This window comes from Moschus berezovskii, chromosome X, assembly GCF_049115385.1.
Source record: "Moschus berezovskii isolate FMDL1 chromosome X, NW_MosBer_1.0, whole genome shotgun sequence".
Taxonomy (NCBI): Eukaryota; Metazoa; Chordata; class Mammalia; order Artiodactyla; family Moschidae; genus Moschus; species Moschus berezovskii.
Window position 1 is genome coordinate 47,992,935 of NC_142488.1, and position 20,137 is coordinate 48,013,071.

The window sequence follows — 20,137 nt, forward strand, 5'->3', positions numbered from 1 at the left end:
AATATGCTGTCTAGGTTTGTCACAGCTTTTCTTCTAATAAGTAAGTATCTTTTAATTTTGTGGCTGCAGCCCCTGTACACAATGGTTTGGGAACCCAAGAAAATAAAATCTCACTGTTTGCACTTTTCCCCCATCTATTTGCCATGAAGTCATGGGACCTGACGCCATGAACTTTGTTTTTTGAATGTTGTGTTTCAAGCCAGCATTTTTACTCTCCTCATTCACCTTCAAGAAGCTCTTTAGTTTCTCTTCACTTTCTGCCATTAGAGTGGTATCATCTCCATATCTGATGCTGTTGATATTTCTCCCAGCAAACTTGATTCCAGCTTGTGATTCATCCAGCCCAGCATTTCACATGAGAAAATCTGCATATAAGTTAAATGAACAGGGTAACAATATATAGCCTCAATGTACTTCTTTCCCAATTTTGAAGCAGTCCACTGTTCCATGCCTTGTTCTAACTAATGCTTTTGGATCCACATACAGGTCTCTCAAGTGACAGGTAAGGTGGTCTGGTATTTCCATCTCTTTAAGAACTTTCCACAGTTTGTTGTGATCCACATAGTCAAAGGCTTTAGCATAGTCAACGAAGTAGAAGTAGATGTTTTTCTGGAATTCCCTTGCTTTTTCTATAATCCAGTGGATGCTGGCAATTTGATCTCTAGTTTTGCTGCTCTTTCTAAATTCAGCTGGTATATTTGGAATTTCTTTGTTCACATACTGTAAAAGCCTAGCTTGAAGGATTTTGAGCTTAATCTTGCTGCCATATGAAATGAGTGCAAATGTATGGTAGTTTGAACAGTCTTTCACATTGTCTTTCTTTGGGATTGGAATGAAAACTGACCTTTTCAAGTCCTGTGTCCAATGGGGAATTTTGGAAATGTGCCAGCATATTGAGTGTACCACTGCCTGAATGTAAACTAATGTGCCTTTCTTCAGCTCATACAGATAATCAAACCCTGCTGACCTGTTAACACATCCTGATACTTAAGCTGGAAATCCAATACTTTGGCCACCTGATGCGAAGAACTGACTCATTGACAAAGACCCTGATGCTGGGAAAGACTGAAAGCAGGAGAAGGGGATGACAGAGGATGAGATGGTTGGATGGTATCACCAGTTTGATGGACAGGAGTCTGAGCAAGCCCTGGGAATTGGTGATGGACACGGAAACCTGGCATGCTTCAGTCCATGTGGTCACAAAGAGTGGGACACAACTGAGCAAGTGAACTGAACTGAACACATTCTTTCCAGAGGCTGACTCTTGGAGATGTTTTGCAAGACTGAAGACCCTTTTTACTTTACTTCTCACTGCCTCTCCTTCTCTATTCTGCCTTTTGACTTTAGTTCTTCATTGCTTTCTCTCTCTTTCTCTTTCTGACTCTATAAATGAACCTGACATCCAGACCCCGACAAGATGCTTAATTTGAGACATTAGCCTGCCCTCTTCTTGGTCAACTGGCTTTCCAAATAAAGTCATAATCCTTGCCTCAACACCTCATTTCTCGGATTCACTTGCCTGTTGTGCAGTGAGCACAATGAGCGTGGACTCAGTAACATAAACCAGATAGTTATACAGGTACCAGTAGGGGATTATAGATAGAGAAGGGAAACCTAGGAAACTTTGGAAGACCACTGTAAGTTAATGATGGATCAGGAAAGCTATTGGAATGTCGTGGAATGAAGCAGGATTTGTTATCTATAAAATCATAAATAAAATTATGAATATGCCCCAGTCCATTAGGTGACAGAGAAATATAGGCCCCTTTCTACAGATTTGAATCAGCATTAAGATAATCCTAGTTTGAAATATCCATCTGAATGCAGAGTTGCAAAGAATAGCAAGAAGAGATAAGTCTTCCTAAGTTATCAATGCAAAGAAATAGAAGAAAACAATAGAATGGGAAAGACTAGGGTTCTCTTCAGGAAAATTAGATATACTAAGGGTACATTTCATGAAAAGATGGGCACAATAAAGGAAAGAAATGATATAGACCTAACAGAAGCAGAAAATATAAAGAAGAGGTGGCAAGAATATACAGAAGAAGTATACAAAATAGATTGTCATGACCCAGATAACCACGATGGTATGATTACTCACCTAGAGCCAGACATCCTGGAGTGTGAAGTCAAGTGGGCCCCAGGAAGCATCACTATGAATAAAGCTAGTGGAGGTGATGGAATTCCAGCCAAGCGATTTCAAATCCTGAAAGATGATGCCTTTAAAGTGCTGCATTTAACATGCCAAGAAATTAAAGAAAAAACTCAGCAGTGGCCACAGGAGTGGAAATGGTCAGCTTTCATTCAAATCCCAAAGAAAGGCAATGCCAAAGAATGTTCAAACTACTACACAATTGCACTCACCACGCATGCTAGTAAAGTAGTGCTCAAAATTCTCCAAACTAGCCTTTAACAGTATGTAAACTGAGAACTTCCAGATGTTCAAGCTGGATTTGGAAAAGGCAGAGAAACCAGAGATCAAATTGCCAACAACCACTGGATCATCGAAAAAACAACAGAGTTCCTGAAAAACATCTACTTCTTCTTTATTGACTATGCTAAAGCCTTTGACTATGTGGATCACAACAAACTGGAAAATTCTTCAAGAGATGGGAATACCAGACCACCTGACCTGCCTCTTGAGAAACCTGTATGCAGGTCAGGAAGCAACAGTTAGAACTGGACATGGAACAACAGACTGGTTCCAAATAGGAAAGGGAGTACGTCAAGGCTGTATATTGTCACCCTGCTTATTTAAATTATGCAGAGTATATCATGAGAAACGGTGGGCTGGAGGAAGCACAAGCTGGAATCAAGATTGCTTGGAGAAATAATAACCTCAGATATGCAGATGACACTACCCTTATGGCAGAAATTGAAGAGGAACCTAAGAGCCTCTTGATGAAGGTGAAAGGGGAGAGTGAAAAAGCTGGCATAAATCTCAACATTCAAAAAACTAAGATAATGCCATCCAGTGCCATTACTTCATGGCAAACAGATGGGTAAACAATGAAAACACTGACAACTTTATTTTCTTGTGCTCCAAAAATCACTGCAGATGGTGACTGCATCCATGAAATTAAAAGACGCTTGCTCCCTGGTTGAAAAGCTATGACAAACCTAGGCAGCATATTAAAAAGCAGATACATTATTTTACCAACAAAGGTCTGTATAGTCAAAGCTATGGTTTTTCCAGTAGTCATGTATGGATGTGAGATTTGGACCATAAAAAAAAAAAAAAAAAACTAAGCGCTGAAGAATTGATGCTTTGGTTTTGGAGAAGGGTCTTGGGAGTTCCTTCAACTGCAAGGAGATCCAACCAGCCAGTCATAAAGGAAATCAGTCCTGAATATTCATTGGAAGGACAGATGCTAAAGCTGAACCTCCAATACTTTGGCCACCTGATGTGAAGAACTAACTCATTAGGAAAGACCCTGCTGTTGTGAAAGACTGAATGCAGGAGGAGAAGGGGATGACAGAGGATGAGATGGTTGGATGGCATCATTGACTTGATGGACATGAGTTTGAGCAAGCTCCAAGATTTGGTGATGGACAGGGAAGACTGGCGTGCTGCAGTCCATATAGTCACAGACTCAGACACAACTGAGTGAGTGAACTGTTTGATCTCACAGGGTCAGACACTCTTCTGTCTATTACAACAGAGAAGTTAGTGACAGTATTCTCAGGTCTACTCAAAGGCAGTCTTTCTCTTCCCCACTTTCCTTTGATTATAAAATTGCAGCCCACACAATCCTCAGGACAGAGCATGTTCGCCTGTCAGCTTGCATCTCTCCCAAACCTTCTATATTAATAAACCTACTTCATGCCTATCACTTTGCCTCTTGCTGAATTTGTTCTGCACTGAGAAACAAAGAACCTGACTCTCAGTTCATCCAGACACCAGGTGAGTGATTCTAATTAAAACACCGTGAGGTCAAGTCTCAATCAGGGTTTTGGGCAGGTTCAAGTCCAAGCACATGGGTTTAAGTCCCAGTCTGAGGTGCACAGTTTCAAGAGTGTGGAAAAAAAGGGAACTCTCTTACACTGTTGGTGGGAATGTAAATAGGTACTGCCAGTATGGATATCAGTATGAAATTTCCTTACAAAACTAAAATCAGAAATATCATATGATCCAGTAATCCCACTTCTAGGCATATATCTAGAGAAAACCATAATTCAAAATGATGCATGCTATCCAGTGTTCACTGCAGCACTATTTACAATATCCAGGATGTGGAAGCAACCTAAATGTCCATCAACAGTGGAATGAATAAAGAAAATGTGGTACATATGTACAATGGAATAATAATCACTCATAAAAAACAATTAATGTCATCTGTAGCAACATGGATGAACCTAGAGATTGTCCTACTGACTGAAGTAAGTCAGACATAGAAAGAAAGAATGGAATTGAAACATGTATATTATCATATGTGAAACGAATCGCCAGTCTAGGTTCGATGCATGATATAGGATGCTCGGGGCTGGTGTACTGGGATGAACCAGAGGGATGGGATGGGGAGGGAGGTGGGAGGGGGGTTCAAGATGGGGAACACATGTACACCCAGGGCAGATTCATGTCAATGTATGGCAAAACCAATACAATAATGTAAAGTAATTAACCTCCAATTAAAATAAATTTTTTTAAAAGTAAAAAATAAAAGATATCATAGGATATTACTTATTTGTGTAAACTATGAAAATGGTAAAATGTATGTATTTACAAAACAGAAATAGAGTCACATATGTAGAAAACAAACTTATGGTTATCAAGGGCTATGGGGGGAGGGTTAAATTGGGAGATTGGGATCGACACATACACACTTCTATATATAAAACAAATAACCAGCAAACACGTACTGTATAGCATAGGGTTCTCTACTCAATACTCTGTAATGATCTATACGGGAAAAGAAATCTATAAAAGAGAGGATATATGTGTATGTGTAACTCATTCACCTTGCTATACATAAACTAATACAACATTTTAAATCAACAATACTCCAATAAAATTATTTTCAAATATAATCTCTAGTATTTGAAAATTTATTTGATATTTAGAGTTGTTCTAAATTAAGCGATGGAAGTTTCTTTAATAGCTAGGTCACTCCCGAATAAAATAAGATACTGAGGTATCAATTACTAAATAGAGTTTGATGCCACCCTGAGAATTTCTCTTTGAGAAAGCACATGTTTTTAGAAATCATTGGTATTTATGTTTGCTAATCTATAGAATACGGGTGTAGAAGATAGTTTATGGTTGCTTAAGGAAAGTAGGATATGTGGTTTGAACAAAATCAACTAACTTAGCACCATCAATAATGAACAGGGCCAAATGGCATTTTGTGTCTCCTGATGTGATGCAATAGCAAGGACACAGCATCACCTATATAGTCTTCTTACTAAAAATGTTCAAATTAATCTTGGTAAAGCAGACACATTCAAACTGTGGGATGAATGCATGACAACTGCCTGAACTTGTCAAAACTTATCAATGTTATGAAAAATATAAAGAAAACAATTGTCTTCATCGTTCAGTTGTGTCTGACTCTTTGAAACCCCATGGAGTGTAGCCCAACAAGCTCCTCTGTCCATGGGCTTGTCCAGGCAAGAATACTAGAGTGGGATGCCATTTCCTTCTCCAAAAAGAAAAGAATGAGAAGGTGCTATTCTAGATTTTAAAAGACTTAAGGGGTGTGACAGCTTAATACAGTGCATGATTCTTGACTGGATATTGATTCAAAACAAACAAAAAGATACAAAGGATATTGCTAGGACAATTGGGGAACATTGACATCAACGGTATATTAGATAATTGTATCAAAGTTGAATTTTTCTGAATGTAATGTCCTTGTTCTTAAGAGATACTCTTTGATGTGTTTAAGTGTCATGATATCTGCAAGTTACTTCCAAATGGTTTAGCAAAAAAGTATGTGTATATATATATATATATATATGTGTGTGTGTGTGTGTGTATGTATATATATATATATATATACAAATAAAAAGAAAAACATATGTAGAAAAACAAATGATGTATCTATATGAATGATGTATTTTGATATTCCTGAAGAGTTTTATAAAATTTTTTATAAATTGTGAAGAAAATGTTTGATATTCCTGAAGAGTTTTATAAAATTTTTTAAAAATTGTGAAGAAAATGTTTGAAGCTATAAAGTTTATCCTTATTTCTAATAATAAATCCTGCCAGTAAATTCAGAAGTAAACCAGGGTATTCAATTTTTTGGCAGAACATTTGCTGAAAAATAAAAGAAAGAAAAAAAAATAATTAAGTAAAAGAATGGAAAAAAGAAATATCACCCGAAAAGAAGACTTTCAGACAAAATAGACTGTAAATTCAAGTGAGTCACTAAAAATTATAAAAAGATATATCTATTTTAGACTTGTATGCACATAATAATAAATCCTTGAATATATATAAACTACAAGAATTTATACAACTACAGAAGAAGATTCTAAATTGGTTTCAATAATAGATAGATGTAGTAAACAGAATTAATAATGATATAGAAGACAAACAATACAATCAATAACTTTAACAGACATTTACAGAATACTACATGAAACAATTAGAATACACAAAATATTTTCACAAAAGAGACTATAGCAAAAATCAACAAAGCCAAAAGATGGCTCTTTGAGAGGGTAAATAAAATTGACAAACCACTAGCCAGACTCATCAAGAAACAAAGGGAGAAAAACTAAATCAATAAAATTAGAAATGAAAAAGGAGAGATCACAACAGACAACACAGAAATACAAAGGATCATAAGAGACTACTATCAGCAATTACATGCCAATAAAATGGACAACTTGGAAGAAATGGACAAATTCTTAGAAAAGTACAACTTTCCAAAACTGAACCAGGAAGAAATAGAAAATCTTAATAGACCCATCACAAGCACAGAAATTGAAACTGTAATCAGAAATCTTCCAGCAAACAAAAGCCCAGGTCCAGACAGCTTCACAGCTGAATTCTACCAAAAATTTAGAGAAGAGCTAACACCTATCCTACTCAAACTCTTCCAGAAAACTGCTGAGGAAGGGAAATTTCCAAACTCATTCTATGAGGCCACCATCACCCTAATCCCAAAACCTGACAAAGATGCCACAAAAAAAGAGAACTACAGGCCAATATCACTGATGAACATGGATGCAAAAATCCTTAACAAAATTCTAGCAATCAGAACACAACAACACATTAAAAAGATCATACATCATGACCAAGTGGGCTTTATCCAACGGATTCAAGGATTCTTCAATATCTGCAAATCGATCAATGTAATACACCACTTTAACAAAATGAAAAATAAAAACCATATGATTATCTCAATAGATGCAGAGAAAGACTTTGACAAAATTCACCATCTATTTATGATAAATACCCTCCAGAAGGTGGGAACAGAAGGAACATACATCAACATAATAAAAGCTATATATGACAAACCCACAGCAAACATTATCTTCAATGCTGAAAAACTGAAAGTGTTTCCCCTAAAGTCAGGAACAAGATAAGGGTGCCCACTCTCACCACTACTATTCAACATACTTTTGGGAGTTTTGGCCACAGCAATCAGAACAGAAAAAGACATAAAAGGGATCCAAATTGGAAAAGAAGTAAAACTCTCACTGTTTGCAGATGACATGATCCTCTACACAGAAAACCCTAAAGACTCTACCAGAAAATTACTAGAGCTAATCAATGAATACAGTAAAGTTGCAGGATATAAAATCAACACACAGAAACCCCTTGCATTCCTATACACTAATAATGAGAAAATAGAGAAACTAAGGAAACAATTCCATTCACCATTGCAAGGAAAATAATAAAATACTTAGGAATATATCTACCTAAAGAAACAAAAGAAACAAAAGACCTATATATAGAAAACTATAAAACACTGGTGAAAGAAATCAGAGAGGACACTAACAGATGGAGAAATATACCATGTTCATGGATTGGAAGAATAAACATTGTGAAAATGAATATATTACCCAAAGTAATTTGTAAGTTCAATGCAATCCCCATCAAGCTACCAATGGTATTTTTCACAGATCTAGAACAAATAATTTCACAATATGTATGGAAATACAAAAAACCTCGAATAGCCAAAGCAATCTTGAGGAAGAAGAATGGAACTGGGGGAATCAACCTGCCAGACTTCAGGCTCTATTACAAAGCCACAGTCATCAAGAGAGTATAGTACTGGCATAAGGACAGAAATACAGATCAATGGAACAAAACAGAAAGCCCAGAGGTAAATCCATGCATCTATGGACACCTTATTTTGCCAAGGTAGGCAAGAATATTCAATGGAGAAAAGACAATCTCTTTAACAAGTGGTGCTGGGAGAACTGGTCAGCCACTTGTAAAAGAATGAAACTAGAACACTTCCTAACACCATACACAAAAATAAACTCAAAATGGATTAAAGATCTAAATGTAAGACCAGAAACTATAAAACTCCTAGAGAAGAACGTAGGCAAAACACTCTCCGACATAAATCACAGCAGGATCCTCCATGACCCACCTCCCAGAATATTGGAAATAAAAGCAAAAATAAACAAATGGGACCTAATTAAAATTAAAAGCTTCTGCACAGCAAAGGAAACTATAAGCAAGGTGAAAACACAGGCTTCAGAATGGGAGAAAATAATAGCAAATGAAGAAACTGACAAAGGATTAATCTCAAAAATATACAAGCAACTCCTGCAGCTCAATTCCAGAAAAATAAACGACCCAATCAAAAAATGGGCCAAAGAACTAAACAGACATTTCTGCAAAGAAGACATACAGATGGCTAACAAACACGTGAAAAGATGCTCAACATCACTCATAATCAGAGAAATGCAAATCAAAACCACAATGAGATACCATTTCATGCCAGTCAGAATGGCTGCTATCCAAGTGTCTACAAGCAATAAATGCTGGAGAGGGTGTGGAGAAAAGGGAACCCTCTTACACTGTTGGTGGGAATGCAAACTAGTACCACTATGGAGAACAGTGTGGAGATTCCTTAAAAAGCAATCGCACTCCTGGGCATACACCCCGAGGAAACCAGAATTGAAAGAGACACATGTACTCCATTGTTCATCGCAGCACTGTCTATAATAGCCAGGACATGGAAGCAACCTAGATGTCCATCTGCAGATGAATGGATAAGAAAGCTTTGGTACATATACACAATGGAGTATTACTCAGCAATTAAAAAGAATACATTTGAATCAGTTCTAATGAGGTGGATGAAACTGGAGCCTATTATACAGAGTGAAGTAAGCCACAAAGAAAAACACCAATACAGTATACTAACGCATATATATGGAATTTAGAAAGATGATAATGATAACCCTGTATATGAGACAGCAAAAGAGACACAGATGTATAGAACAGTCTTTTGGACTCTGTGGGAGAGGGCGAGGGTGGGATGATTTGGGAGAATGGCATTGAAACATGTATATTATCATATGTGAAACGAATCGCCAGTCCAGGTTCAATGCATGATAATGGATGCTCGGGGCTGGTGTACTGGGATGAACCAGACGGATGGGATGGGGAGGGAGGTGGGAGGCGGGTTCAAGATCGGGAACACATGTACACCCAGGGCAGATTCATGTCAATGTATGGCAAAACCAATACAATAATGTAAAAAAATATTAAGGAAAAATAAATAAATTTTAAATAAAGAAAAGGTAAACAAACTATGGTATGTAACATTATTAAACACTAATTGGCAATAAAATATATATATATTTTCAAGTACATGTGAAACACAAATTGATCATGCTCTTTAAAACATGAAGCATACCTCAACATATACTAAATAATCAGTATCATGTAAACCATGTTGTCTGTATTAACTGCAATTAAATGGAAAAGAGTAACAAAATGCTAAGCTAAAAAATATCCATGTGCTCTAAAGGAAGAAATAAAGCTTTCCCTGTTTCCAGATAATGTGATACTACATGTAGAAAATCCTGAAGATGCCACCAGTAAACTACTAGAGCCCATCAATTTTCAGTAAAGTTGCAGGATACAAAATAAATATGTAGAAGTCTGTTGCATTTCTATACACTAATAATGAATTATCAGAAATTAAGGAAACAATCCCATTCACTGTTGCATCATAAAGAATAAAATACCTAGAATAAACCCACCTATGGAAGCGAAAGACCTGTACTCTGAAAACTATGACACTGATGAAACTGAAGACAAATAGATAGAAAGTTATACTATGTTCCTGGATTGAAAAACTAAGCATTATTAAAATAATTATACTACCCAAGGCAATCTATAGATTCAATGCATTTCCGCATCAAAATATCAATGGCATTTTCCACAAAACTAGAACAAAAAAATCTTTAAATTTTTATGGAAACACAAAAGGTCCCAAATAGTCAAAACGATCTTGAGAAAGAACAGAGAAGAACATGCTCCCTGACTTCAGACTATATTACAAAGCTACAGTAATCAAAACTATGTGTAACACAAAAACAGACATGTAGATCAATGGAACAATACAGAAAACCCCAAAACAAACCCACACAGTCACAGTCAATTAATCAATGACAAAGGAGGCAAGAATACACAGTGGAGAAAAGACAGTCTTCAATAAGTGGTGCTGGGAAATCTGGACAGTTACATGTAAAAGAATCAAATCACAACATCCTCTAATACCATATACAAAAATAAACTCAATGGATTAAACACCTAAATATAACACTGGACTATAAAATTCCTAGAGAAAGACTCAGGAAAAACACTCTGACATATATTGTGCAACAGTTTTTTAATCTGTCTCTTAAAGGAAACAAAAGCAAAAATAAACAAATAAGACCTAATCAAATGTAAAAGTTTTTGAACAGCCAAGGATACTATCAATAAAATGAAAAAAACAACCTACTGAGTGGGAGAAAATATTTGCAAATGATATGACCAATAAGGGATTAATATCCAACATATATAAACAACTTATACAATTCAACATCATAAAAACAACCCAACTAAAAAACGGGAAGAATAAGATAGACATCTTTCCAAAGAGGAAATGCAGATGGCCAACAGGCACAGGAAAACATGTTCAGCATTGCTAACCATCAGAGAAATGGAAATCAAAAGCAGAATAAGATATCACCTCACACCTGCCAGAAGGGCTATCATAAAAAAGAAACACAAATAAAAAATGTTGGAGAATATGTGAAGAAAAGGGACCCTTGTACACTGTTGGTGAGAACAGAAATTGGCACAGACACTGTGGAAAACAGTCTGAAAGTTTCTCAAAAAACTAAAAATAGAACTACCATTGTTGCTGTTGTTTAGTCTCTAAGTCCTGTTCCACTCTTTTGCGACCCCATGGACTGTAGCTTGCCAGGCTTCTCTGTCCAGATTTCCCAGGCAAGAATACTGGAGTGGGTTGCCATTTCCTTCTCCAGGGGATCTTCACAAGCCAGGGATCAAACCAATACCTCCTGCATTGGCAGGCAGATTCTTTACTTAGCCACCAGGGAAGCCCACAATGGACTACTACTCGGCCATAAAAAAGAATGAAATTTTGCCATATACTGCAACACAGATGGAAATGGAGAGTATCATGCTAAGTGAAATAAGTCAGAGAGAAAAACAAATACTGTATGGTATTGCTTATATGCAGAATAAAAAAGTAAAAAAAAAAATCTAGTGAATATAACAAAAAAGGGGCTTCTCAAGTGGCACTAGCGGCAAAGAATACACCTGCCAATGCGGGAGAAGCAGATTCAATCCCTAGGTCAGGAAGATCCTCTGGAGGAGGGCATGGCAACCCACTCCAGTATTCTTGCCTGGTAAACCCCATGGACAGTGGAACCTACTGGGCTACAGTTCATAGGTTTGCAAAGAATTGGACACAACTGAGTGACTTAGCACACACACATAACAAAAAAGGAATAGACTCACAAATATAGAGAACAAACTAGTGGTTACCAGTAGGGAGGGGGAGGTACAAATTATTGGGTATAAGACAGGCTCAAGGATGTATCATACAATATGGAAAGTATAGCCAATATTTTGTAATAACTGTAACTGGAAAGTAATCTTTAAAATGTTTATAAAGTTTTTTTCAAAATATATCCATGTACCCACATCTTGGTTTCCAAATACCATCTCCCACAAAAAGGTACCAGAGATCCATAGAGAAATTGGCAATGAAGCAGGGACTACAAAACAAGCATAAAAGTTAAAATGTAAGGAAATGGCTGAAGTCAAGTATGTATCAAAAAATCATGGGAATATATCAAATGGACAGAGAATCCAGCTTGAATAGGTTGCTACTGGGACAATTTGAGCATTAAAATAAATAATGATAGCAATAGCATACTCATGAAATAAAATAAAAATCTATGTGTCCAAACCAATATAAACAAATAAACAAATAAATGGAGGAGGAAAAAATCTCTTCCTTGAAGCAGAATATGAATTAATAAACATAGTGAAAACGATGACATTTGAAAATGATCACTTTAGGATCTCCCCAGTGGCACAGTGGGTAAGAATCCACCTGCCAATGCAGGGCACACAGGTTAGATCCCTAGTCCAGGAAGATTCCACATGCCACAAAACAACTAAGCCTGTGCACCACAACCACTGAGCCCACACTCTAAAGCCCACAAACTTCAACCATGAGCCCGTGTGCTGCAACTACTGAAGTCCATGAGCTCTAGGGCCCGAGAGCTACAACTACTGAGCCTGTGTGCCACAACCACTTAAGCCCATGAGCCTAGAGCCTGTGCTCTAGAGAAGAGAAGCCACGGCAGTGAGAAGCCCAGGCACTGCAATGAAGAGTAGCCCCCGCTCACCACAACTAGAGAAAGCCCACACAAAAGCAACAAAGACCCAGTGCAGCCAGAAAGAAAGAAAATGACCATTTTGCAGCCATTAGGGTAATGACTGATTCAGTTAAGAATTATCAACAGATATTAAGGCCAGCGGATTTTAGTTTGATGAGGAATAGGATACCTACACAGTTTCAAAGTACCCCAAGCAAATTTATTAACTATAAAGCAGAAAATGGAACCTTAGAGTGGATTAATCTAGTAAACATCATCTTAACCAAGTAATCAAGGATAACATTTCTTCTAAGGGGTCAAATCAGCATTATGTGCCACTAATATGCTGAGCTGAGAACAATACTTCTCTGACATTCCTGCCAAATTCCATAATCTAAATACAATAATGAGGAATGGGCACACAGATTGAAGTTTAGGAACAAGCTATAAAACAATTGTCTACAATTGTCCAGAAATCTTTAAACTGTCATTGTCATCAGAGACAAAGAAAGGTTGAACTGTTCCAGGTTAAAGAAAACTGAAGAAACATGGAAACTAAATGCAGCACATCACCCTCGACTGAAACTTTGATCAAGAAAATAAAATAGCTATAAAACACATTATTGGAACAAACTGGTCAAAGTGCAATATGGTCTCGATAATAATATTGGAACACTAATTTATGATATACCACAAAGCTATAGTAATCAAAAGAGCGTGGTGCTGACATAAAAACAGACACATAGACCTTGGAACAGAATTGACAGCCCAGAATAAAACCTTGCATATACAGTCAACTAATGTTTGACAAGGGATTCAAGAGTACTTAATGGAGAAAAGATAGTCTATTTCATAAATAATACTGAGAAAACTGAATATTCACATGAAAAAGAATAAAACTGGAGCCCAATCTTACATCACTGGCAAAGATTAATTCAAAATAGATTAAAGACTTAAAGGAAAAACTTAAAGACTTAAAATTCCTAGAAGCAAACAGGGAAAAACCTTCTTGACATTTGTCTTTGCAATGATTTTATGGATATGACCCAAAACATAAGCAACAAAAGCAAAAAATAAAATAATGGGACTACATCAAACTAAAAAGCTTCTGAACAGCAAAAGAAATGATCAAAATGAAAAAGCAATCTGTGGAGTGGGAAAAAAACATTTTAAAACACATATCTGATAAGAAATTAATATCCAAAATATATAAGGGACTCATACAACTCAATATCAGAAAAACAAATAATCTAATTCAAAAAGGTGCAAAAGACCTAAATAGACATTTTCCCAAAGACATACAGATCGCCAACAGGTACACGAAAAGGTGCTAAACATCATTAATCATCAAGGAAAAGGAAATCAAAGCCACAATGAGATATCTCACAATTTTTAGAATGGCTATTAACAAAGACAGGAGATAAAAAATGCCTGTGATGATATAGAGAGAATTGAACTCTTGCATATTCCTTGATGGGATTGTGAAGTGAAATATCTACTATGGAAAGCAGTATGCTGCTGCTGCTGCTAAGTCACTTCAGTCGTGTCCGACTCTGTGCGACCCCATAGACACAGCCCACCAGGCTCCCCCGTCCGTGGGATTCTCCAGGCAAGAACACTGGAGTAGGTTGGCATTTCCTTCTCCAATGTGTGAAAGTGAAAAGTGAAAGTAAAGTTGCTCAGTCGTGTCCAACCCTTAGCGACCCCACAGACTGCAGCCTACCAGGCTCCTCCATCCATGGGATTTTCTAGGCAAGAATACTGGAGTGGCTTGCCATTGCCTTCTCCGGGAAAGCAGTATGGAGGTTCCTCAAATAAATAAAAATAGAACTACCATATGATCCAGCAATTCCACTTCTAGGTATGTCTGAGGAAATGAAATCACGATCACGAGATACTTGCAATCCCAGTTTTACTGCATCATTCTTTACAATAAGCAAGATGGGGAAACAATCTAATTGTCACGAACAGATTAATGGACAAAGAAAATGTGATACACACACACACTGGAACATTATTCAGCTATAAAAAGAAGGGACTTATGACATAGTGGATAAACCTTGAGGATATCAGACTAAATGAAGTTAAGTCAGACAAAAAGATAACTACTGAATGCTCGTACTTATACATGGAATCTAAAAAAAAAAAACAAAAAACTGAACTCATAGAAACAGAGAGTAGATTGGTGGTTTCCAGGGATGAGACAGTAGGAGAAATGTATAAAGGTGGTCAAAGGATATAAATTTTCAGTTGTAACAGGAATAAATTCTGAGGAGCTAATCTACAGCATGATGTACATTACACTACAACACTATAGTTACAGTATCAGTATATAGTTACATAAGAGAAAGCAATGGCACCCCACTCCAGTACTCTTGCCTGGAAAATCCCATGGACGGAGGAGCCTGGTAGGCTACAGTTCATGGGGTCACGAAGAGTTGGACACAACTGAGCGACTTCACTTTCACTTTTCACTTACATGCATTGGAGAAGGAAATGGCAATCCACTCCAATGTTCTTGCCTGGAGAATCCCAGGGAAGGGGGAGCCTGGTGGGTTGCAGTCTATGGGGTCGCACAGAATCGGACACGACTGAAGCGACTTAGCAGCGGCAGCAGCAGCAACTATAGTTATAGTATAGTTAATACTATAGTATAGTGAGTATAGTTAACAATTCTGTATTGTATACTTAAAAGTTTCTAGGACAGTAGATCTTACAAGTTCTCATCACACAAAAAAATATTAATTATATGACTGATGTCTTACCTAATCTTATTGTAGGTAATCATTTTGTAATATATACATTTAGCAAATCATCACACTGTACTGTACACTTTACACTTACACTGCTATATGTCAAATACATTTCAATAAAGCTAGGAGAAAAAGAACTATAATAGAGCTTACATTGTCCATTTGAAATATATGTTCTCCCAAAGTCATCCTTTTTTCAATAAGTATGAGTGGATAATCTTGACAATAAAGGTTTATGAAACAAAAAATTGGAACAAGGTCCAGTTTCTATTTTGATACAGGTACTGAGGTTATGCGGGAGAAGGCAATGGCACCCCACTCCAGTACTTTTGCCTGGAAAATCCCATGGACAGAGGAGCCTGGTAGGCTGCAGTCCATGGGGTCGCTACAAATCGGACAGGACTGAGAGACTTCACTTTCTTTTTTCACTTTCATGCATTGAAGGAGGAAACGGCGACCCACTCCAGTATTCTTGCCTGGAGAATCCCAAGGACAGGGGAGCCTGGTGTGCTGCCTTCTATGGGGTCGCAAAGAGTCGGACACGACTGAAGCGACTTAGCAGCAGGAGCAGCAGCAACTGAGGTTATGTAAGAAAAAGGTATTATTCTGAGAAAATATACACTGAAGTATTTACAAGTAAAAGAGCCTGGAGTCTCCAAGTTACTCTTAAACAGTTCAGAGAGAGAAGGAGACAGGAAAGGGAGAGGTAGAAGACAGGCTAAGGGGCGAGGGAGGTAGAAAACAGTAAAGGGAAAGAGAGAAGGGGAATGAGAAGGAGAAACAGAAATAAGAGTGTATGGGAGTTCTTTGTAATATTCTCACAATTTTTCTTTAGGTGTAGAATTAGATTAAAATAAAAGATTTAAAACCACAACTATAAATATCAGCAATAACTCCATCATTGAACAGCATAATCACAGTTTTCTTATGTATTTGTTAAAGAAAAAGTTTTATATTGCTGAAATCTATTGAGATGAGGAGCCAGTGTATAATTTTACTTTTTGTTACCAGAAGAATAAAAAACATTAAATATTTTAAAATAGAAAATAAAATGAAGTTTAACTGTAATTGGTTTAATGATTTCACAGTATGATTTCTAAAAAAGAGATCCATGTTTGTAAATTAAAAAACCCAAATAACTCATGAGTCAAAAAACAAATCTTAAGAGCAAATATAAAATAACTGAATAACAATAAAAATACTCCATATAAAAACCTATTAAATTCTTCTAAAGTAGTACATAGTAGAAAACTTATGGTTATAAATTATTTTAGGAAAGAAGACTTAAAATTACTGAGCTAATGGTCCAAACAAATTAGAAAAAGAGCAAACAAAAAGAAAATAAAAGGAGAAGTTGTTAAAATAAGAGACAGAATATTCAATGGTAAGGCCTGATGAAACCAGAAGCAAGAAATATATTAGAAAACTGAATACTGTAATTTATCCCATAGTCTCAGTGTCATGTTAATGGAGAAAAAAACTCCATGTGATCAGTATTTGGAGAAGAAGCTCCATACTCATTCATAATAAAATCTCTTAGCAAACGAAGAATATAAAGGAACTTACATAACCTGACAAAGGAAATCTACTAAAAATGGTGAAACATTTATAAAATTTCCTTGTAAATTCAGGAGCAAAGGAATCCTCTATCACTGCTACTATATTTCGTTATACCAAAGATCCTAGCTAACACAGTAAGACTAATTAAAAAATAAATATTGGAAAGGAAGAAATTTCCATTATTTACAATATACTTAATTAACAGACAATACAAAGAATCTACAAATATTAGAACAAATATAAATAAGTAAGTTCACAGCATATAAAATCAGTATGTTACAATATCAATCACGTTCCCATTTACCAGCAATAATCTGAAAATGTGGTTTAAAAGATACAATTCACTGTGATACCAGAAACTATAAGGTAATTAGAAGTGAACAAAACAGCTTATAGACAGCATTATTATTATACGGTTTATATGGTTTTATATAATGTAGAAAATGGTTTCAATTTATCATTGATGCTAGCTTTTTCTTTGGCTAACTATTTTAATGTGTTATAATCAACTCTTATTCCTCCTTCTTCTTTAATAAGTTTTTAGTAAAGAGATTACCTTAAAAATCACAACTTCCTGGTGCAGGACATAAGAAAAAGCAGGGTGGCAATGTCAATAATCTTCATTGTCTTCACTGATTGAACTATTTTATGAATACACCAAGGAAATGGAGTCATACTGCAATCCCTCATAGACTGAAAAATAATAAAATAAGGTTAAATCATTTCTTCTTTTACTGTTCCTCTCTTTCCCATGGCCTCCTCAAGTTCTGATGTTCTACCATACCCCCATTTGAGTTATTTCAGTTATGTATTCCTGGAAAAGTTATACAGACAGAATTAGAAGGGATCTGCTGCTGCTGCTAAGTCGCTTCAGTCATGTCCGACTCTGTGCGACCCCATAGACGACAGCCAACAGGCTCCACGGTCCCTGGGAGGCAAGAGTACTGGAGTGGGTTGCCATTGCCTTCTCCAGAAGTGATCTATTGCACAGCAATTAAGAGCGTAGGTGCTGGGAAGTTTTGTAGAGCAGTGTCTGGTGCATAAGATGTTCAGTAAATGTTTGTTATTATAATTTCAATGATTTGAATCACTGGAGGAAATTATATATTTCTTGCATTTTTTGCCATATACAACCTCCTTTGTTTTCTGTTTAAGCACTCCTATTCCTATGGTTCCCCTCTACCCTAACTTTACTCCTTTGAACAGAGAAGGTAAAGTTGAGGGAAATCAGGTAGTAAGGAATGACTGAGTGAAGCTTTCAAGCACAATGGAGCTCATTCTTTTACTATGCACTGCCACCAAGCCCCAAGTCCAGAACTTCCTTATTTGCCCCTGTAATCCCATCAATCATTGACCTATTCATTCAATATCTGTTTCCCACCTATGTGCTTTAGTTATCTAACCCCTACCCTTCCCAGCATAATGCTTAGTCCATTGTAACAGTTCCTTAAAGGTTTATTGCATAAATGAAGAAAGTATGCTACGTCTCATTTGGAGTACAAGAATCTGAGTTTTGAGTCAGACCTTATTTTTTGCATTCTGTAAGTTCATCTAAATTGAAGACTCCTAAAATATACAATTTCCTTGAAAATCTTCAATGGTTTCCACTGCTTATGGATTAAACTGCATACTCCTTACCATAAATATTCAACCCCTGCAACACTATCTCACCTCCTAGTTTTTCTCATACACTCAGAATTATAGACAAGCTTTTCCTAGCACAAACCTGCCTTGGGGCTTTTGTTCTGGAAAAGATAGGCCAGAAAAGCATTCCCGCCCCCTCCACAAGGCAGATGTCACTCATCTTTTTAGGCCCACCCAAAGTTACCCCTTCCTCTTTGATGGCTCAAGGTCCATCCCCCAAGCTTCCTGAATACCTTCAGCAAGCAAATATTATGGTACTTGGGTTTGATTTACCATATTATATTTTTTTAAATCATTAAATTCTCCTGTTATACACAGAGAAATACACAGCTCTGAAGGTTCACTTTAAAATACTGTTAGCACAAAGCTATGGCTATAGGAATTAGGCCTTCAATACGATGGTGTTATTGATCTTGAATCAGGCATTTTTTTGAATGGAAAAGCTTCAAATATACACAAAAGTAGCAAGAACAGTTTAATGAATCCCCATGTATATATCACTCAGCTTTAACAATTATCAAGTCAAACATTTGTACCCCTCACCTGGGTCCAACTTACTTTCAAGCAAATCAACAGATACGTCTACTGAAAAATATATTTAAAATAATCACTTAATGTTATTAAATATCTATAAACTAACTCCCACATATTTTGTGGAAGAGCTATTTAATGCCTGCATTTTTAAAAAAAATTTTGAAATCGTGAAAAAAATAGGGAAAGGAAGAAGGAGATCTGGGGAAGTGCATAATTAAGTTTGAGAGCCTGGTTGTCCCAAATGAGAAAGAATCTGACCTGGTTTAAGGTGGAAGAAGTATATTGTACTACTTCTCCGGAGGAGGTGGATGCGACTTCAGGCCCGGTGATGCTGGAGGAGGTGTGGAAGGGAGATTGGTGTTACCTCCGTTAGGGGTTCCTTCTGGATAATCCCAACGTGGAGCTAGGAGGCAGCGCTTTTTTGGAGGCTTCGTTTCCCGCGTGTTTCCAGGTGGGAGCGTGGATCTCCCGGAGGTACAAGGTTGGTCCCCCATAAGGATTATAGGACCCGGGTGTCAGCTCTCTCCAGTGGGCCCTGGCGAGGCCAAGAGACCTGAGATGGCGGCGGGTCCCCTCCAAGCACAGAGCTTCCTCTGGGTTTCGCTCTTTCCGTATTTCCTGTATCCTGAGACGTATATCCCCTCTCTGCCTCCGCCCTCGCTCCCTACCCCACCCTATTTTAACGTTTCTGCGAGGATGGGTCTTAAAAAAAAAAGAAGCGTTTATTTAATAGAATGTCTCCCCCGCACCCAGTGTAACTAAATCTGTGGACAGTCTTATACTATCTATGCAATTTTAAGATTAGAACAAATTCAGGTTTACTCTTA

The 20,137-nt window shown here is 37.0% G+C and overlaps 1 protein-coding gene across 8 annotated transcripts in view; it reads right to left on the bottom strand.

Annotated features, from left to right (window-relative positions):
* The window catches only part of NBDY (negative regulator of P-body association), a 66,762-nt gene extending 46,854 nt beyond the window's left edge, over positions 1-19,908 (bottom strand). For 3 of the 8 annotated variants that reach the window (XR_016036862.1, XR_016036863.1, XR_008687456.2), the window contains exons 1-2: positions 19,569-19,908; positions 17,689-17,825 (exon numbers count right to left, since the gene is read on the bottom strand). Coding sequence is in view for 1 of the 8 variants with exons in the window: in XM_088833665.1 (XP_088689791.1) it covers positions 19,598-19,804 (207 nt within the window). In the remaining 7 variants the exon portion in view is untranslated. Of the gene's footprint in view, positions 1-15,298; positions 15,443-17,688; positions 17,826-19,568 lie in introns of all 8 variants that reach the window. The other 5 variants (XR_016036866.1, XR_016036865.1, XR_016036867.1 and 2 more) reach the window with 3 other exon arrangements.
* Positions 19,909-20,137: the final 229 nt, after the last annotated feature.